Consider the following 20,726-nt stretch of genomic DNA (forward strand, 5'->3'; position numbering starts at 1 on the left):
AGCCTTTATTTTAACAGGGAAGACATATTGAGAACTAGGTCTCATTTACAAAAAATAGCCATTATACCAAAACTATAACTATATCTACAGTACCAGTCAAAAATGTGGACACACCTAATTCCAGGGTTTCATGGACTGTTGTTCCAGGTGAATACCTCATGAAGCTGGTTGAGAGAATGCAAAGCTGTCATCAAGGCAAAGGGTGTCTACTTTGAGGAATCTCAAATATAATATCTATTTTGATTTGTCTAGCACTTTTTTGGTTACTACATGATTCCATGTGTGTTATTTCATAGTTTTGATGTCTTCACTATTATTTTACGTTGTAGAAAATAGTAAAAATAAAGAAAAATGTGTAGGTTGTCCAAACGTTTAACTGGTACTGTAGCTATGTATGAATATATGTATGTATGAACACATTAAAACACAAAAACACAGTCAATGGGAGGCGCAAATAAATCATCACAAATCACCCAGAAACTGTTACATTCCTCTACAAATAAGTCCCCAATCGATACTTTAAATTGCCCAAATGGCACCAGAACATAATTAACATGATGAATCAATACCATTGATAATCCAGTTACTTCAAGGACAATTCCATCACAATAAAAACAGTTATGCTGTAAGTGTATATGCACTACTGTAAGATTTGATAGAAAAGTTGTTTTTTTATTGTTTTTGTCAGTCACATTGCATGATTTCTCACATTAGTCATTTTTAGAACCTCTGGTCGCGTTCCTGCCCATGGATTTGCAGGCGTTGCATCACCCACTGGTTGCGAGCCACTTCGACGACAGTGCAGTCGGGCATCAGATTTTGCTATATGATGTGGTTAGCTCATATGTTAAATACCTATCCACGCGTTGTAAGATCTGGCATGCGTCTGCAACGTAGTCGGGCAGGAACTCAACCTCTGTTTCACCCTAGTCTACAGTGTACTATTATTCACAGAGTGTAATGCTCTACTAGCAAGCCCAGCTAAAATAGTCTAAATATATTGAATGGGTGTATCAAATCAAATTGTATTTGTCACGTGCGCCAAATACAACAGGTGTAGTAGACCTTACAGTGAAATGCTGAATACAGGCTCTAACCAATAGTGCAATTTAAGTAAAAATGTAAATAAAAACAACTATTAGGTAAACAATAGATTTAAAAAAAGGAAACAACAGTGAAAATAACAGTAGCGAGGCTATATGCAGGTGGTACCGTAGAGTCAATGTGCGGGGACACCGGTTAGTCGAGGTAATATGCACATGGATGTATAGTTAAAGTGACTATGCATAGATGAACAGGGAGCCGCAGCAGCGTAAAAGAGGGGTATTTCACATGATTTAAGGGTTGTAATCCAATTTGCGAAAGATTGTCTTCCAAATATTCTCAAATCTGCCTAAAACAGTATGTGCATCTAACCACCAAACAGACTTAATGCGGGTAAAAGTGATGACGTAGTGCACATAAAAATAACTTTTGCCACTAAATTCCCACGTACCAAATGACAAAGTTAAATGGTTTTCCATCATTTTCAACTCCACTGTTGGTTTGGTCACAAAAACTGTTTCGTTAAATAACAAATGTGGCCACTCTGGTCATGGCATATGCACTTGAACCAACCGCTCACAGGCTACCAATCGCTCACAGGCTACCAATCGCTCACAGGCTACCAACACGAAAAGATCCCACCATTTCGAGCAAACAAATTGGTTGTGACTTTTGAATGTGTCAGGTAATTCACCTGTATGAAATGGTTGGAATGAAATGTGGTTATTGTCACATTTATACTCAAAAGTAATTTGAATGTGAATGCTATTTTGGCTAACAAACACCGCTACCATACTGTATCATAGCCGTTTTCACTCCTTCGAACAACGTGCACTTTTATTACATTGCACTGGTTCTTAGTCAATGAATGCTAATTGACGAACCCAGCAAATTAAACATCCCAGGTCTGTGGTATTTTTCTGAAAAACAAATCCAGTCACCGGAGGCACATCTATTATGAGGAACACCTTGCCAGTCCACTCTGATTGTAAAATGTGTGAACCATGGTCAAATAAATGTTTATATCCAACTTTTCCGGAAGCTCACTGCACATCTCTGGTAGTGGGAAGCCATCTTTGATGACGTAATTGTCTTGCGCGACTACTGGTGTGGGGAGTGAGCTTCGAGGAACATAAAATGAATTTGAAAATGTGTAAGACATCCCGAAATACTTGATAATAACAATCCAAATATCAATTTCAGCCTTTAGTCCAGAAACGCAGCTTTGCATTTGATGCATTGTTTCTCCCTTACTTTACATAGTGTGAAGCCATGTTCCTGATCATTCTGTTATCAGGCCAGTAAAGGAATAACAGAATTTAAAGTTTTTGCATTACCTACTTAATAAATAAAACATAATTATTTTGTGGAAATTTGGTAGTGTTCTTTTGACAATTTAAACCATCTGTTGCAACATGTTTCAATTAATATTTTCAGGGCTGTGTCCTACAGTAACAAAAGCCACAACCATGGTACAAATTATGGAACCTGTTACTACCCAACCCCAAACAACGTAACCTGTTGCTACCCAATCCCAAACAACGGAACCTGTTGCTACCCAACCCCAAACAACGGAACCTGTTGCTACCCAACCCCAAACAACGGAACCTGTTGCTACCCAACCCCAAACAACGTAACCTGTTGCTACCCAATCCCAAACAACGGAACCTGTTGCTACCCAACCCCAAACAACGGAACCTGTTGCTACCCAACCCCAAACAACGGAACCTGTTGCTACCCAACCCCAAACAACGGAACCTGTTGCTACCCAACCCCAAACAACGGAACCTGTTACTACCCAACCACAAACAACAACACTCCCTACTACAAGTGGTAGGCCAACTGAGAAAAAGGCCTACTGGTGCAAACGCAATGCTAATCTGGTTTGTGAATCTGTGTAATGTTAAACTGCCCGAGCAGATCTCTACTCTCTGACAAGCATAGCATCCTCTCATGTCCTCGTTTTAGTGACTGTTTTCAAAGCAAATGTGGTCTGCAATGAGACCAGCATGACTGTGGCTGTGGAGAAGGCCTCCATCTTGGGTCTCTATGAGGACCACCTGCGTCTTAATGACCCGTCCTGCAGCCTGAGCTCCAATAGCAGCCATGTCTTCAGGACCCTGGCCCTCAACACCTGCGGCACCCAGCTGGAGGTCTGGACTTCTATTCACAAAAATAAGTGCCTATCCAGGATCAGGTCCTCCCTGTTCCTATAATCATATTCATTATGATCAAAAATGGAAATCTAATCCTATATCAGCACAGTATTACATATTTGACGTATTATTTCAACCAGATCTTTGCCATTTCTATCACTCTGACAGTGATCGTCAATTAAAGCAAAATATGTTGCTTTTTAGGAGGAAGAGGACAACCTAATCTTCAGAAACGTGATCACTTCCTTTGAGGACTCCAGTGCCGTGATCACCAAGAGGGACGGGATGGAGATCGAATTCTGGTGCGTCTACCTCAAGAAGGGCAACGTGAGCCTGGAATTCCTGGCCCACAAGATTCTGTGCATTTTCAGAGAGAAGGGCTTCGGGAAGTTCAACTACCAGTTTGAGTTCTACCACAGTAGTAGTTTTAACAGGATGGTGGATCCAGCCAGTTACCCAGTGGAGGTGTGTATGTAGTGTAACTAGTTCACTGAACTATGCTTGCTTAATGTGTTACCTAGCCTGACACCTTAAGATCCAGACTGATTAGGTTTATCATCAGTGGGCTAACTCGATCTTGATTCATGCAGACAGCCCAGTTTCATAGAACAAGAAATTGCATCGTCTTTGCTGCTGTAGGGCGGCAGGTAGCCTAGTGGATAGGGCTTTAAACCAAAAGGTCACTGGTTCAAATCCTGAGCCGACTAGGTTAAAAAAATCTCTCAATGTGTCCTTGACCAAGGCACCTAACCATCATTTCTCCTGTAAGTCACTCTGGATTAGAACATCTGCGAAATGACTCAAAATTATGTACTTTCCCGACGTTATACATAGAGCTATATTGAGTTAACTAATGAATAATGTCAATTTATCCTAAAGAGGATCTAGCCAATGTACAGGCTAATTGGTTATGTCACAGATCTAGAATCAGCTTACCTTACCCAAATCTTGACCCTTTGGGTTGGTGAAAGGGAGTAAAACTAACAAACTGACCTTAGATTAGTGTCATAGGACAACATCATCTTCTCTGTGGTTCCAGGTGGAACTGAAAGAGATGGTCTACATGGAGATCACATCCACGTCCTCGGTCCCCAACACTGAAATGTTTGTGGAGTCATGCATAGCAACGCCAACAGACAATCCCAATGACCCAGAGCACTACAGCATTATATATAGCTCCTTTCAAAGCTATCTGAGGTGGTTTGAACACCAACTATATCTGTCATTTCTTGTAATATTTAGTGAATTGGGAAAAATGAAGGATACACATTTTTTGGGAGGAACACTTTGTATCACAGGAGGTTGATGGCACCTTAGTTTGGGAGGATGGGCTCATAGTAATGTCTGGAACAGAATCAATGGAATGGTAATCGAACACATCAAACACATGATTTCCATGTGTTTGACACCATTCCATTCATGCCATTCCAGACATTAATATGAGCAGTCCTCCCTTCAGCAGCCTCCTGTATTAATGACTAAATACTCTGTTGCTCTTGTAATTGTCTCATTGATAAGAATTACGGTAAAATTGAATGAGAAATGTGAGAATGAGAGAATTAAACATTTGGTACAGTATGTTTCACACATTGTCTGCTTCTTTCCCTTTCCCTTACCTAAAGATTTAATCACAACTGGATCCGGCCTCTATCACTAATCCAGGCCCTTAGAAGTGACCCCAGCACAGGAGGTTGGTGCCACCTCAATTGGGTAGGACAGTCTCTTGGTAACGGCAGGAGCGGAATCAGTGGAATGGTATCAAACACATCAAGGTGCAAAATGAGAGTGAGAGAGATATTACAGGATTATGGGTACTAAGCCAGTCTACGTCATGGATTTTTGGCTACTTCTGGGCTACGGCACCCAATATCATAAACTGAGCACTCCAGATTGTTCACTTTGTCTGCTTTATGTAGTCAGACATTACCGCCACACTAATACATAGAAGAGGGGAGGGAAAAGAGGGCAATAGTAATGCAAATCTGGTTCTGCTTAAGCCAGCTCTATAGCCCTATATTCAAACATGACAATGACAGAGGAGTGGGCTGAATCAGAAACACTAGCATCCAGGCTAGGGATATGCTAACTATTAGCAGAAACAGACTAGCATCTAGGCTAGGGATATGCTAACTATTAGCAGAAACAGACTAGCATCTAGGCTAGGGATATGCTAACTATTAGCAGAAACAGACTAGCATCTAGGCTAGGGATATGCTAACTATTAGCAGAAACAGACTAGCATCTAGGCTAGGGATATGCTAACTATTAGCAGAAACAGACTGGCATCCAGGCTAGGGATATGCCAAATATTAGCAGAAACAGAGTGGCATTCAGGCTAGGAACATGCTAACTATTAGTCAACCCTCATCACAGCCTGTTTGATGCTCTAGTGCAGGGGTATTCAATTCTGACCTTACGAGCTCTGCTGGTTTTCTGTTCTAGCTGATGATTAATTGCACCCACCTCGTATCCCAGGTCTAAATCAGGCCCAGATTAGAGACGAACGATGAAAAAACTCAGTGGAACTCACTTCGAGGTGGAGAGTTGAGGGCTCGAATGGTTTTTACATTTAATGGAATACTTTAATGGAATACTTTGTCGGTCAAAAGAGTTGAGAAAGAGAGTCCTGTATAGACCACACCAAGTCCTGTATAGACTTTACTCCACACACAGAGATGCATACAAAGCTCTCCCTCGCCCTCCATTTGGCAAATCTGACCATAATTCTATCCTCCTGATTCCTGCTTTCAAGCACAAATTAAAGCAGGACGCACATATTCATAAAGCGTCTGATCCTAGATCAGCACTCTTACTCTGAATACGCTCTGTAAGTACAGACATAGAAATTCCCAAAGAGAGAGGTAGATGGCACTTTGTTCATGCTCTTGAAGAAAGCCTGCCAGTGATGTAATTATAGCTGTGAATCATTATTTAGTCATTGTGGGCCATTTTGACTGATGAAGTCCGTTTCAGATTTCTTGGCAGAAAATGGCTGACAAGACATTCCTATCAGTCATTCAGCTAATTGATGTCAGTCCATAGTATCTATGATGTTGTATTCCAATGTTTTTTTGTAAGACAGGACTTCACGGTCTCTCCCTGTCATTTAGGACTTGTTTTACTCTGCACTAGTGTCCAGGGATTTGAGAGACAGATAGGGAGAAACTCGATAGAGGAACCAGACAGAAAAATACATATCGCTTCGTACATCCCTCCCTTCCTTCATGTCTCTCTGGCTCAGCACAGAACATGGTCCTGTTCCAACATTTTCACATCCCTTCCTTCATGTCTCTCTGGCTCAGCACAGAACATGGTCCTGTTCCAACATTTTCACATCTCTTCCTTCATGTCTCTCTGGCTCAGCACAGAACATGGTCCTGTTCCAACATTTTCACATCTCTTCCTTCATGTCTCTCTGGCTCAGCACAGAACACGGTCCTGTTCCAACATTTTCACATCTCTTCCTTCATGTCTCTCTGGCTCAGCACAGAACATGGTCCTGTTCCAACATTTTCACATCTCTTCCTTCATGTCTCTCTGGCTCAGCACAGAACATGGTCCTGTTCCAACATTTTCACATCTCTTCCTTCATGCCTCTCTGGCTCAGCACAGAACATGGGTCCACTAGGTTTAGGCTGTGTCATAAACTCTGTGGCTGGATTTATTTCTGCTTCATTGTCGTGCTTTGTTTCTTTTTTCTCTCTGAGGAGGAAGTTAGCAGGAAATGTGTGTTTCCCAGGAATAGACCATCTCATCTCCCTGCAGACCACTTCTACATCACTAATCATCAACCCTTCTCCCCCCTCTCAATAGCAAGGCTATGCTCACTGAGTCTGTACATAGTCAAATCTTTCCTTAATTTTGGGTCAGTCACAGTGGTCAGGTATTCTGCAACTGCGTACTCTCTGTTTAGGGCCAAATAGCATTCTAGTTTGCACTGTTTTTTTGTTAATTCTTTCCAAAGTGTAAGTAATTCACTTGTAGTTTTCTCATGATTTGGTTGAGTGTAATTGTGTTGCTGTCCTCTCCACGTCTCTTTCTCACACACACACACACACACACACACACACACACACACACACACACAGATATAACAATAATCACACACATACACAGTTCCAGTCACAGAGGCAGTGATTACAGAGTAAAGGCACAACTCTTCAGTGGCATCCCAGCGATTGAGCCCACTGATCTCACTCACACAGAACTACCCTACACCTTGAGCTCTTTCTCCCCTCTCTCTCCAGATGACATCCTGCGACGAGTGAGATCTGTCTGCCCGACAATCTTCCCGTTCAACTCCTTCCCCTCCTCCCTTCTCCAGACCATCTCTGGAGACCTTCTCCCATTCCTCACTTCCCTCATCAACTCATCCCTGACTACTGGCTACGTCCCCTCTGACTTTAAAATTGCCCAAGTTGCTCCCCTCCTCAAAAGAAACCAACACTCGACTCATCTGGTGTCAAAAACGATTGACCTGTATCCCTTCTTTCTTTTCTTTTCAAAACACTTGAGCATGCTGTCTAGGATCAACTCTCTCGCTATCTCTCTCAGAATGATTTTCTTGACCCTAGCCTTCAAGACGGGTCACTCAACTGAGACTCCTCTTCTCTGTGTCACGGAGGCTCTCCTCACTGCCAGAGCTGACCCTCTCTCCTCTGTGTCACGGAGACTCTCCTCACTGCCAGAGCTGACTCTCTCTCCTCTGTGTCACGGAGGCTCTCCGCACTGCCAGAGCTGACTTTCTCTCCTCTGTGTCACGGAGACTCTCCTCACTGCCAGAGCTGACTCTCTCTCCTCTGTGTCACGGAGGCTCTCCGCACTGCCAGAGCTGACTCTCTCTCCTCTGTGTCACGGAGGCTCTCCGCACTGCCAAAGCTGAGTCTCTCTCTCCTCTGCACTGCCAGAGCTGACTCTCTCTCCTCTGTGTCACGGAGACTCTCCTCACTGCCAGAGCTGACTCTCTCTCCTCTGTGTCACGGAGACTCTCCTCACTGCCAGAGCTGACTCTCTCTCCTCTGTGTCACGGAGACTCTCCTCAACTGCCAGAGCTGACTCTCTCTCCTCTGTGTCACGGAGACTCTCCTCACTGCCCGAGCTGATTCTCTCTCCTCTGTGTCACGGAGACTCTCCTCAACTGCCAGAGCTGACTCTCTCTCCTCTGTGTCACGGAGGCTCTCCGCACTGCCAGAGCTGACTCTCTCTCCTCTGCACTGCCAGAGCTGACTCTCTCTCCTCTGTTCTCATCCTCCTAGATCTATCCACTGCCTTCGACACGTGAACCATCAGGTCCTCCTCTCCACCCTCTCAGGGCTGAGTGTCTCAGGCTCTATCAGGTCCTCCTCTCCACCCTCTCAGGGCTGGGTGTCTCAGGCTCTATCATGTCCTCGTCTCCACCCTCTCAGGGCTGAGTGTCTCAGGCTCTATCAGGTCCTCCTCTCCACCCTCTCAGGGCTGTGCGTCTCAGGCGCTGCACATTCTTGGACTGCATCCTACCTGGCAGGCCGCTCCTACCACGTGACGTGGAGAGGATCTGTGTCTGCACTACGTACTCTCACTACTGGTGTCCCCTGGTTTTAGTCTCTCTCCTCTTCCCTCTATACACCAAGTCATATCCTCACATTGTCTCTCCTATCATTTCTGTGAGGATGACAATCAACTACTTTTCTCCTTCCCTCCTTCTGACACCCAGGTGGCGACACGCATCTCTGCGTGCCTGGCAGATATCTCAACTTGGATGTCGGCCCACCACCTCAAGCTCAACCTCGACAAGACAGAGCTGCTCTTCCTCCCAGGGAGGCCTGCCTGCCTGCTCAAAAACCTCTCCACCAGTTGTTGACAGCTCCACAGTGTCGCCCTCCCAAAGCGTAAATAACCTTCACGTGATCCTAGACAACACCCTGTCGTTCTCTGCAAAAATCAAAGCAGTGACTCGCTCCTGCAGGTTCATGCTCTACAACATCAGTAGAGTACGACCCTACCTCACACAGGAAGAGGCACAATTCCTAATCCAGGCACTTGTCCTCTCCCGTCTGAACTACCGCAACTCGTTGTTGGCTGGGTTCTCCTCTTGTGCCATCAAACCCCTGCAACTTATCCAGAATGCTGCAGCCAGCCTGGTTTTGAACCTTCTCAAGTTCTCTCATGTCACCCACTCCTCTGCACAACCACTGGCTTCCAGTCGAAGCTTGCATCCACTACAAGACCATGGTGCTTTCTGACGGATCAGCAAGAGGAACTGCCCCTCCCTACCTTCAGGCTACGATCAAACTCCACACCCCAACCCGAGCACTCCGTTCTGCCACCTCAGGTCCCTTGTCTGTGATATGTGGTTGTTCTACCTAGCTATCTTAAGATGAATGCATTAACTGTAAGTCGCGTCTACTAAAGGACAAAAAATGTCAAATGTAGAATGTTAATTAATGAGGGTGTTATTACCAAAGAAGAGAACCCTGTCTCTGGTGTTCAGTGACATTGGTTTTAATACATTTGGCCTTAACATGGAGGACATTTCAGGAATAATTAGGAACAGACTTGGTTCTGTTTTTGATATAGACATGGATTCTTTCTTGCCAACAAATTTGGTGTAGTTATTTTCATATCAAAGGTATGTAATCTCATGTCCTTGCCATTACAGCTTGTTGTAGGCTGCAAAACACAAGTGGTGTGTTTGTAAAGGCACAGATAATACGCCCATGCCCTGACGACTGCTCAGAGCATTGGAATGTTGTTGCCAGTCAAAACAAAAACACTGGACTAGGCCTACCAAAACACTGGACTAGGCCTACCAAAACACTGGACTAGGCCTACCAAAACACTGGACTAGGCCTACCAAAACACTGGACTAGGCCCACCCCCCCCCCCCCCCCCCAAAAATTTTTTTTTTTTTTTTAAAGGTTTTTGGTTGATAGCTTGCTGCCATATTTTAAAAAACACACTCAAATATAAAATATACTTTGATAAGTTAATAAATTAATACTGACATTAAATTACAAAACAAAATATGGACAAACCTATAGGAATTTGAGCCAAGAAGACAAGAGGACACTCCCTTATCTTTGGGGTACAGAAAATACCCCCCCCCTCCTCTCCCATATGAGACCTCCTGCCTCCCTCCCCTAGTCCCCCATCCCTTACTCCTCTGTCCCCCTCTGTCCTCCCCTCCCTCTCTCAAACCACCGTCTGCTCGCCCCGGCACTTCCTACAGCCCACATATACTGCCGAGACAAGATACACCACAATGCGAGCACGTTGGCAGCCAGGTAGACTTTATACATTGCTCTAGGTTGCATTGTGCGTACCGCTTGGTCTTCTAGATCATGTCGCCAATCACTGGTAGATACAGCACCGCGGCTGCCATGTTATGAATTAGGTTGCCCTCCCAAGATGAGGACGAGGTCCTGCATATCCAGGAGAGTGATGAAGAAGGCTGCGAGGGTGAGGAGCCAGAAAGAGGACTGCCACGAACAAGACCAAGTGGATGGAGCCTTCGTATTTGTTGGCGGCAATTGTAACCCAATGTCCAGCTCCGAATAGGATTTGGATGAAGTTGAGAAAAGTCTTGAGGAAGTCCCGGGAAATGTTGGGGAGGGGGGATTTCTGCTCTGGAGAACACTGGGTCCTTTAACTGAGTAGAGCAGGGGCTTTCAATCTAACACTGACTCAAATAAAAGATAGAAAAAAGGAGGGTAGATTTGCTTAATAGGTTGTTAGAAGTGTCAAATTTGTCAGAGAGTTTTTTCTTCTGCACAGACCCAGGTACAGCTGATCTAGGATGAGGGCCTACTCTACTCTGGGTATGATTTGTTAATATGGGCACAGCAATTCCCAAATAGAGAGACAGGTGGCACTTTGTTCATGTTCTTGAAGATACAGAAAGGGAAAGGGGGCACCTAGTCAGTTGCAAAACTGACTGCATTCAACCGTAATGTGTCTTCCGCATTTAACCCAACCACTCTGAATCAGAAAGCCTGCCAGTGATGTAATTATAGCTGTGAATCACAGTCGAGTCATTGTGGGCCATTTGGAATGATGAAGTCCGTTTTAGATTTCTTGGCAGAAAATGGCTGACAACACATCCCTATCAGTCATTCAGCTAGTTGATGTCAGTCCATAGCAACAGTATTATTTTTTGTAAGATAGTGCTTCACTGTCTCTCCCTATTCTTTAGGACTTGTTTCACTCTGCACTAGTTTTTAGGGGTTTGAGAGAGACAGACAGGGAGATAGGAAAAAGACAGGTAAAGGGGACATGGAGAGAGAGACACATCCCCACCCCAACCAGTCAACCCCCCCCCAAACAAACCCCAGCCACACTCCCACAGATCAGTTTATTCCCCTTCTACACCCGATCAAATTTCCAATTGGCTATATTTACTGTACAACATACCACATATTCACCCTGCACACCCTAATATACAAACAAACAAAGGCAAACTCTTCTCATGCTTTGTTGATTTTTGATTTAACTAGGCAAGTCAGTTAAGAACAAACTCTCATTTACAATGACAGCCTAGGAACAGTGGGTTAACTGCCTTGTTCAGGGGAAGAACGACAGATTTTTACCTTGTCAGCTCAGGGATTCGATCTTGCAACCTTTCAGTTACTGGCTCAACACTCTAACCACTAGGCTACCTGCCGCTTTGTTGAGATCCTGATTGGCACAGCGGGCTAAGGCACTGCATCTCAGTGCTTGAGGCGTTACTACAGACACCCTGGTTTGAATCCAGGCTGTATCACAACTGGCCGTGATTGGGAGTCCCATAGGGCAGCGCACTTGGCCCAGCATTGTCCGGGTTTGGCCGGGGTAGGGTTTGGCCGGTGTAGGGTTTGGCCGGGGTAGGGTTTGGCCGGTGTAGGGTTTGCCCGGTGTAGGGCTTGGCCGGGGTAGGGTTTGGCCGGGGTAGGGTTTGCCCGGGGTAGGGTTTGGCCGGTGTAGGGTTTGGCCGGTGTAGGGTTTGGCCGGGTAGGGTTTGCCCGGTGTAGGGTTTGGCCGGTGTAGGGTTTGGCCGGGGTAGGGTTTGGCCGGTGTAGGGTTTGGCCGGTGTAGGCCGTCATTGTAAATAAGATTTTTTCTTAACTGACTTGCCTAGTTAAATAAAGGATACATTTTTTTTACATTTAAAAAAGCTTTTGATTCAATTTGGCATGAGGGTCTGCTAAATAAACTGATGGAAAGCGGTGTTGGGGATAAACATACAACAATATAAAATCCATGGACACCAACAACAAGTGCAGGGTTAAAATGGGCAAAAAACGTATTTCTTTCCACAGGGCCGTGGGGGGAGACAAGGATGCAGCTTCCGTCTGGTCACTCTACCATAAAGTCCTGATTGGTGGAGTGCTGCAGAGATGGTTGTCCTTCTGGAAGGTTCTCCCATCTCCACAGAGGAACTGTAGAGCTCTGTCAGTGACCATCGGGTTCTTGGTCACCTCCCTGACCAAGGTCCTTCTCCCCCAATTGCTCAGTTTGGCCAGGTGGCCAGCTCTAGGAAGAGTTTTAGGTGGTTCCAAACTTCTTCCAAGAATGATGGAGGCAACTGTGTTCTTGGGGACCTTAAATGATGTAAAAAACAATTGGTATCCTTCCACAGATCTGTGCCTTGACACAATCCTGTCTCGTAGCTCTACGGACAATTCCTTCAACCTCATGCATTGGTTATTGCTCTGACATGCACTCAACTGTGGGACCTTATATACACAGATGTGTGCCTTTCCAAATATTGTCCAATCAATTGAATGTACCACAGGTGGACTCCAATCAAGTCGTAGAAACATCTCAAGGATGATCAAAGGAAACAGGATGTACCTGAGCTCCATTTCGAGTCTCATAGCAAAGGGTCTGAATACTTATGTAAAAAAGGTATTTCAGTTTTTTTTATTCTTAATAAATTTGCAAAAATATCATTATGGGGTATTGTGTGTAGATTGCTGATTGATGGCTGTAACCAAACAAAATGTGTAAAAAGTCAAGGGGTCTGAATACTTATGGAAGGCACTGTTCAGCCATAATATGACATTTGAAATGTCTCTATTCCTTTGGGACTTTTGTGAGTGTAATGTTTACTGTTCATTTTTATTATTTATTTTACTTTTGTTTATTATCTATGTTACTTGCTTTAGGAATGTAAACATATGTTCCTAACCCCTTTGAATTTATTTTAATTGAGAGAGATAGAGAGAGACCATTGAAGTGTTAACTGGTCTCGCCCAGTCTACTCTAGTCCAGTTAGAGTCCATACAGGAAATGTCTCTCTGGTTGAGTAGCCAGAGTAAATATCACTGGGCTGGCACTCTGAACTAATCTGTCTGGCTTTATACGTGTTGAAGTGCCCTTCTCCCAGGGTTTCTCTCTATCCCAATGCTCTCACTCGCTCATTCTCTCTCTCTTTATATTTTCCTCACACTCTCTCTCTCTCTCGTCCCTGTCTTTCTTCTTCTCCCTCCGTCTCTGTCCTACCTCCCCCTTCTCACTTTATTTCTTCGTTAAGATGGTAAAACACAATCTCACTCTATTCCACATCTGTCCAATGGCTCTCTTTCTTTCTTTCTCTCTCTCTCACCCATGTTCTTAAACACTAGGCAGCAGCTCCGACACACATTACACATAGTTCCTTGGCAGACGCTCTTAGGTACAGTGTCTTGCTCTTACAGTCAGTCCATACATGGCTGAGTCAAAATATCTGGTTCTGACTAGAGAGAACATTTGAGAAAACGACAACTCCTTTATGCAACACAAGCAAAGCTGTCAGCTTCCCTAAAAACAAATCAGATTCACATAACTGTACTTTTGGAAAGAGGATCAAATGAAAAGTATTTGTTACTGATCGAAGTTGTGAGCGTAGGAGGGGTGGAGTTAGCAGGTCTTATTGAGGAGGGAAGGATCTACTTTCTATCTGAGCTGTTTGCTTGGCCTGTGTTGCAGACCCATCACTTATGACTCTCTCTCTCTCTCTCTCTCACACACACACACACAAACACACACACAGATTTACTTTATATCCCTGCAATGCATCTGTTCAACATTAGCCTTACCATTCCATCTTGTGTTTTGTGTCCTCCAGTCTACCCAGGGCTCAGCAACCAACATTTTCACAATGCTTCCTTCCTCCCTTGCTTCATGTCTCTGGCTCAGCACAGAACATGGGTCCTGTTCCAAAATGTTAATATCGCTTAATGTCTCCCTGGCTCAGCACAGAACATGGGTCCTGTTCCAAAATGTTAATTTCGCTTCATGTCTCTCTGGCTCAGCACAGAACATGGGTCAACTAGGTTTAGGCTGTGTCATACACCTTGTGGCTGGATTTATTTCTGCTTCATTGTCGTGCTTTGTTACTTTTTTCTCTCTGAGGAGGAAGTTAGCAGGAAATGTGTGTTTCCCAGGAATAGACCATCTCATCTCCCTGCAGACCACTTCTACATCACTAATCATCAACCCTTCTCTTCCCTCCCCCTCCACATACACACCCTAAACCCCCACCGTTAATTCCTGTAAGAACTGCCACTTTCCCAATCACTATGATCTTTATCTCTCTCTCTCTGTCTCACACACACACACTCACAGATATAACAATAAGCACATAAATACATACCCACACACATACACAATTCCAGTCACAGAGGAAGTGATTACAGAGTAAAGGCACACACTCTTCTGTCTTTTATGTGGCTGTGTGGCATCCCAGCCACCCCTGCTGATTGGTTAAGCCAGTTTGTCTCAGACAGGAAGTAGCTGAGGGCTCCCCACCCCAATCTGCTCCCCACACCAATCTGGCTCTCGTTTGGGAAACCAACACCATCATCTGCACTTCAATACACACACCCACATAGACACACACTCACATAGACACACACACTCTCACATAGACACACACACTCACTCACATACACACACACACTCACATAGACACACACACTCACTCACATAGACACACACACACACTCACATAGACACACACACACACACTCACATAGACACACACACACACACACACACACACACACTCACATACACACACACACACACACTCACATACACACACACACACACACTCACATAGACACACACACTCACTCACATAGACACACACACTCACTCACATAGACACACACACACACTCACATAGACACACACACACACACTCACATAGACACACACACACACACACACACACACACTCACATACACACACACACACACACTCACATAGACACACACACACACACTCACATAGACACACACACACTCACATAGACAGACACACACACTCACATAGACACACATACATAAAGGTAGGGCCAGACAGAGTTTGCAGAGGCATACTTTTCAGATTAGAAAAAACTCTGGAAATTGTTATTATTGGAAACAAACAGGACTACTGTAGGCACTGCTTGACTTGGACTGAAATAGGTTCCGGTACTCATTATGTGTGCCAGTACACTTTATATGTAGGTTCAGGAGCTCCATAATGCTTTCAGATAATATTCTATAATAGGAACAGAAGCTCAAGCAGCAGAACGTTTAAGATGCTGGTACTCCGGCATTAATGACAGTGTTATTACCAAAGAAAATAACCCTGACATTGGTTTTAATGCATCAACATTTGGTCTTAACACAAAGAACACTTTAATTAGGAACAGACTTGGTTTTGTTTTTGATATAGACAAGGATTCATTCTTGCTAAAAGAACACTTAAAAACATTATCAACAAATATGGTGTAGTTATTTTCATATCAAAGGCATATAATCTCATGTCCTTGCTATTACAGCTTGTTGTAGGCTGAAAAGCATAAGGTATGTTTTTAAAGGCACAGATAACACGCCCATGCCTGGACTGGACATCTCAGAGCTTTGGAATGTTGTTGTCAGTCAAAACAAAAACACTGGAGTAGGCCTACCAAAAAAGTATTATGGTCCAACAAAAAAACACACAGATAAAAATATAAAATATATACTTTGGTAAGCTACTGAAATGATACTGACATTAAATTACGGAACAGAATATGGACAAACCTGTAGGAGTTTGAGCCAAGAAGACAGTTTGAGGACATAAAATACCCCCTCTCCACCCGTGTCCTCTCCCCTATCCAGGGAAAGCTCTTGCCTCCCTCCACCAGTCCTCTGCCCTATCCCTCACTCGGTTCCCCTCTGTCCTCCCTTCTCTCTCAAACCACCGTCTGCTCACCCCGGCACTTCCTACAGCCCATATACACCGCGGAGACAAGATACACCACAGCGCCCAGACATGCGAACACAGTGGCAGCCAGGTAGACTTTATACAGGCAGTTGTGTTTGTATTGCTCCAGGTTGCAGTATGCGTAGCGCTCCGTTTTGTAGATCATGACGCCGATCACCGGTAGATAAAGCACCGCGGCCGCGATGTCGTGAAGAAGGTTGCTAAGCAACCACCGGTCCCCTCCTAAAATGGGGACGAGGTCCTTCTTGTCCAGGAGAGTGATGAAGAAGGCGGCGAGGGTGAGGAGCCAGAAGAGGACTGCCACAAACAGGACGAAGTGGATGGAGCCTTCGTATTTGTTGGCGGCGATTGTGACCCATAGTCCAGCTCCGAATAGGATTTGGAGAATTCGGATGATGCCGAGAAAACTCTTGAGGAAGTCCCGGAAATGTGTGCTCACCTCCGGCTGGGGGGGCATCTCTGCTCCAGCGAACACTGGGACCTTTTACTGAGTAGAGCAGGGGAGTTCAATCTACCACCGACTGATAATAAGGACAGAAAAAACGGAAAAGTAAAAGGGAGGTTAGATTGACAAATAAAATAGGTGGTTAGAAGTGTAATTTTCTTCAGCGAGTTGTCTTTTCTTCTGCACAGTCCGGGGTTTTGAAATTAGGAGGATTGTGTGTGTTTCGTCTTTTCCGTTTCCTTTCCACTCCCCCCTCTCTCTCTCTCTCGGGGGTTGGGGTAGGAAACCGAAAGGGGGATGGATTCACATTCAAAGACCGCTCCTCCTCTCAATTCAATTCAAAGTACATTATTGCCATGGGAAACATATGTTTACATTGCCAAAACAAGTGAAATAGATAATAACCAAAAGTGAAAAACAATCAAATGAACAGTAAACATTACACTCACAAAATAATATAATAATTTTAAATATTATATTACGACTATGTACAGCGTTGTAACAATATGCAAATAGTTGAAGTACAAAAGGCAAAATAAATAAACATAAATATGGGTTGTATTTACAATGGTGTTTGTTCTCTCTCACTCTCTGCCGGTCATATTGTGTGTGTGTGTGTTCGCGCAAGAGAGATTGTTTGGCAATGTTAACATATGTTTCCCATGCCAATAAAGCGCCTTGAATTGAAATTGACTGAATTGAGAGAGACTGAGAGCTTTGCTGAGAGTTTGTTTGATTCATGTTAATCTCTTTGTTCCTCATCAATCTCTGTTCTTTAAGCCATTAAATCTGTTCACACTCCTGAAACAGTTGACAACGTCAACTGGCCGTATTAAAGTATATTAAAAAAGTTGACAGTTTGACTAAACCATGCACTCTTTTCATGCCAAGTTGTCAAAAACACACACATGCTGTTTTCAGAGTGTAGCCAAAACCTTGGAATGTGATGCATAAGAATAGAGCAGACAATAATAACTGTTTATCTTGAAGGAACCTTGAGAGTTGGCTGAGTGTCAGAAATGTTTAGTGAGTCTGTTTTCCTGTTTTATGAGGAGACACTTCGCTTGTGAAAGGCTCCTCCCCTGGTTCTCAAATAATCTCCAGCAGTAGGTTACTTCCAAGAGGTTACTAATCTTTCTGAAGCACTCTGATGCCCCTTGGTGGCCTACACACACAAAGATTTGATTTGACATACTATACATACTCACACATGAACGCACGCACGAACATACACACAGACTTACACTGAACATACACACAACACACAGCCTAATTGTGCACTATATTTTATATGCCATTAAAAATTGAAAAGAAATATTGAACCTTTATTTAACTAGGCCATACACACAACACACCCACAGACACACAGGGCATAGGTAATACACATTACACTATAGCCTTCTAAGATATGATGCAACATGTCAGTCTGATCATTGTAGATATGATTAGGTCAAGTCAATGGCTGGAGGTCATGGAAGCCAAAGGTCGTGCAGTAATCAATAGTCTTCCATCAGTTACTGAGTGCGTTGACGTCAGGGCAGAACACATAATGGCAACCTAAAGATGACGAGTTCACGTGGGTTTCTAAATGTCAGCATGATGCCATGTCCCTTCTTGATGATGCACAATTATACAGTTTTATGTCATGAGTGCATTCAACTCTTGCAATCTTGTAACCCACTGTGAAAGTGTGAAGTTAGTGTGCACAGGGAGATGCCATACACTACAGGGACATTCCGTACCCAAGCAGGCAAAGGCACACACACACTGTAGGGGAGTGATTTTTGTCTCACACATAATCGTCAAGCCCGTCACACACAGCTTCGTGCCAGGAGCATTGACGTCAATAGATTAACTACGTGGCCGAGGGGCGGATCTTCACACCATGCTCCGCCCACAAACTCTGATTGCTCGAGAAAACATTCCATCCGGCCCTATAAGGTCGGGTTAATTTCCATGTCCGTTCTCATTGGTAGATAGGCACAGTGGTGTAGACCAGAGATGACAAAACTACAGAGTGCGGCCAATTGACAACACCGAGTGCACAGAGCCATTGATAAATCAAAGGTCCTTTATTATCCATAACTGACCGGATATACCGCAGTGCAGGACAGAACAAAATAACATAGAGAAAATGATATTGGAAAAAGCATAAGAACATGTTTCCTATAGTATTTGTTATTCCAGAGTTGTGTATTCGGCTTTTACGCACGAGACTATCCTTGACCTATATTGGCTGGGTAGAAGACTAATTTCCAAAACCCTTTGTTTGCAGCTGAAATACACAGTAGTTTCTGGCCTCGTACCTTTACACAAAAGGAGTCCAAATATGTATGTTTTGATGCAGACTAACAAAAGAAAAATAAACAAACACGTTTACTTTTTCAGACTTTCTTGCACATATTTGCAAAACTGCATAATTGTCTTTGATTGTCACATATCTGCATGCCAATTCAACCTGTGCACATATGACCAGATGCTTTGATGCACACATGGTTGAAATATGCAGTCAATCAATTAATCAATCAAATGAAGCCCTTTTCACATCAGCCGGTGTCACAAAGTGCTATGCAGAAACCCGGTCTAAAACCCCAAACAGCAGGCAATGCAGATGTAGAAGCACGATGACTAGGAAAAACTCCCTAGAAAGGCAGGAACCTAGGAAGAAACCTACAGAGGAACCAGGCCTAGAAAGGCAGGAACCCAGGAAGAAACCTAGAGAGAAACCAGGCTATGAGGGGTGGCCAGTCCTCTTCTGGCTGTGCCGGGTGGAGATTATAACAGAACATAGCCAAGTTGTTCAAATGTTCATAGATGACCAGCAGGGTCAATAATAATCACAGTAGTTGTAGAGTGTGCAACAGGTCAGCAACTCAGGAGTAAATGTCAGTTGGCTTATCATAGCCAATCATTCAGAGAGAGTCGAAAACAGCAGGTCCGGGACAAGGTAGCACGTCTGGTGAACAGGTCAGGGTTCCGTAGCCGCAGCAGAACAGTTGTTGTTTTGTTTTTCTCTCTCTCTCTCTCTCTCTCTCTCTCTCGAAGAGAATTAGAAGGAGCATACTTAAATTCACACAGGACACCGGATAAGACAGGAAAAATACTCCAGATATAACAGACTGACCCGAGCCCCGACACAAACTATTACAGCATAATTACTAGAGTCCTATCTGTGCATTTTTTAACCTTTATTTAACTAGGCAAGTCAGTTAAGAACAAATTCTTATTTTCAGTGACAGCCTAGGAACAATGGGTTAACTGCCTTGTTCAGGGGCAGAACAACAGATTTGTACCTTGTCAGCTCAGGGATTGAATCGTTGACAACACACTATATTATAATATATAATAAACATGACATATGGTCAATTTCCACCTGACTGACATGCCCAAAGTAAACTGCCTGTTGCTCAGGCCCTGAAGCCAGGATATGCATATAATTGGTACCATTGCTACCACATGATGTAGTAGACTATAACACAATAGATATGGTAGGAGAAAATCCAAAGAAAAACCAACCATTTGAGAGCCCATTCTGAAATCTTGCTCTCAGGATGCAATTCCTATGGCTTCCACTGGGTGTCAGTAGTCTATGTTCAAGGTTTCAGGCTTGTTTCTTCCAAAACGAGGAAGAATGATATGTTTTACCACAGGGATAGACTTTGAAATTCGTGCATGCGCACGAGGAAGAGGACACGCACCTGCTAATATCGTTTTCCTATTGAACATACTTCCTTCCTTATAAAATGATAGTTTAATTACATTTTAGGGTATCTGAGGATTAAATAGAAACGTATTTTGACTTGTTGAAACAAAGTTTAGGGGAAGATTTTTGGATTCCTATCTTGGCATGTTGAACGAGTGGATTACTCAAATCGATGGTGCCAAC

The 20,726-nt window shown here is 43.9% G+C and overlaps 2 protein-coding genes, 1 long non-coding RNA gene and 1 pseudogene across 3 annotated transcripts; 1 reads left to right on the forward strand and 3 right to left on the reverse strand.

Moving 5' to 3' along the window:
- Window positions 1-2,930: 2,930 nt before the first annotated feature.
- Window positions 2,931-4,787, forward strand: LOC149974584 (CUB and zona pellucida-like domain-containing protein 1). Its single transcript, XM_090213003.1, has 2 exons — window positions 2,931-3,197; window positions 3,405-4,787. Exons 1-2 carry the CDS (start codon window positions 3,054-3,056, stop codon window positions 3,675-3,677), a joined length of 417 nt encoding a protein of 138 aa, XP_090069129.1. The 5' UTR covers window positions 2,931-3,053; the 3' UTR covers window positions 3,678-4,787.
- A 5,527-nt stretch (window positions 4,788-10,314) lies between these two features.
- LOC118942014 (MARVEL domain-containing protein 1-like) lies at window positions 10,315-11,213 on the reverse strand (annotated as a pseudogene).
- A 302-nt stretch (window positions 11,214-11,515) lies between these two features.
- Window positions 11,516-15,144, reverse strand: LOC149974585 (uncharacterized). Its single transcript, XR_016489494.1, has 2 exons — window positions 14,234-15,144; window positions 11,516-12,754 (listed from the first exon to the last, which is right to left on the reverse strand). It is a non-coding gene; the product is annotated as an uncharacterized LOC149974585 (long non-coding RNA).
- A 625-nt stretch (window positions 15,145-15,769) lies between these two features.
- On the reverse strand, window positions 15,770-17,122 carry LOC110499335 (MARVEL domain-containing protein 1). The gene has a single exon (XM_021576418.3). The coding sequence runs from the start codon at window positions 16,850-16,852 to the stop codon at window positions 16,364-16,366; it is 489 nt and encodes a 162-aa protein (XP_021432093.1). The 5' UTR covers window positions 16,853-17,122; the 3' UTR covers window positions 15,770-16,363.
- Window positions 17,123-20,726: the final 3,604 nt, after the last annotated feature.

Source organism: Oncorhynchus mykiss, chromosome 20 (assembly GCF_057628025.1).
Source record: "Oncorhynchus mykiss isolate SJ-2025 chromosome 20, ASM5762802v1, whole genome shotgun sequence".
NCBI lineage: Eukaryota > Metazoa > Chordata > Actinopteri > Salmoniformes > Salmonidae > Oncorhynchus > Oncorhynchus mykiss.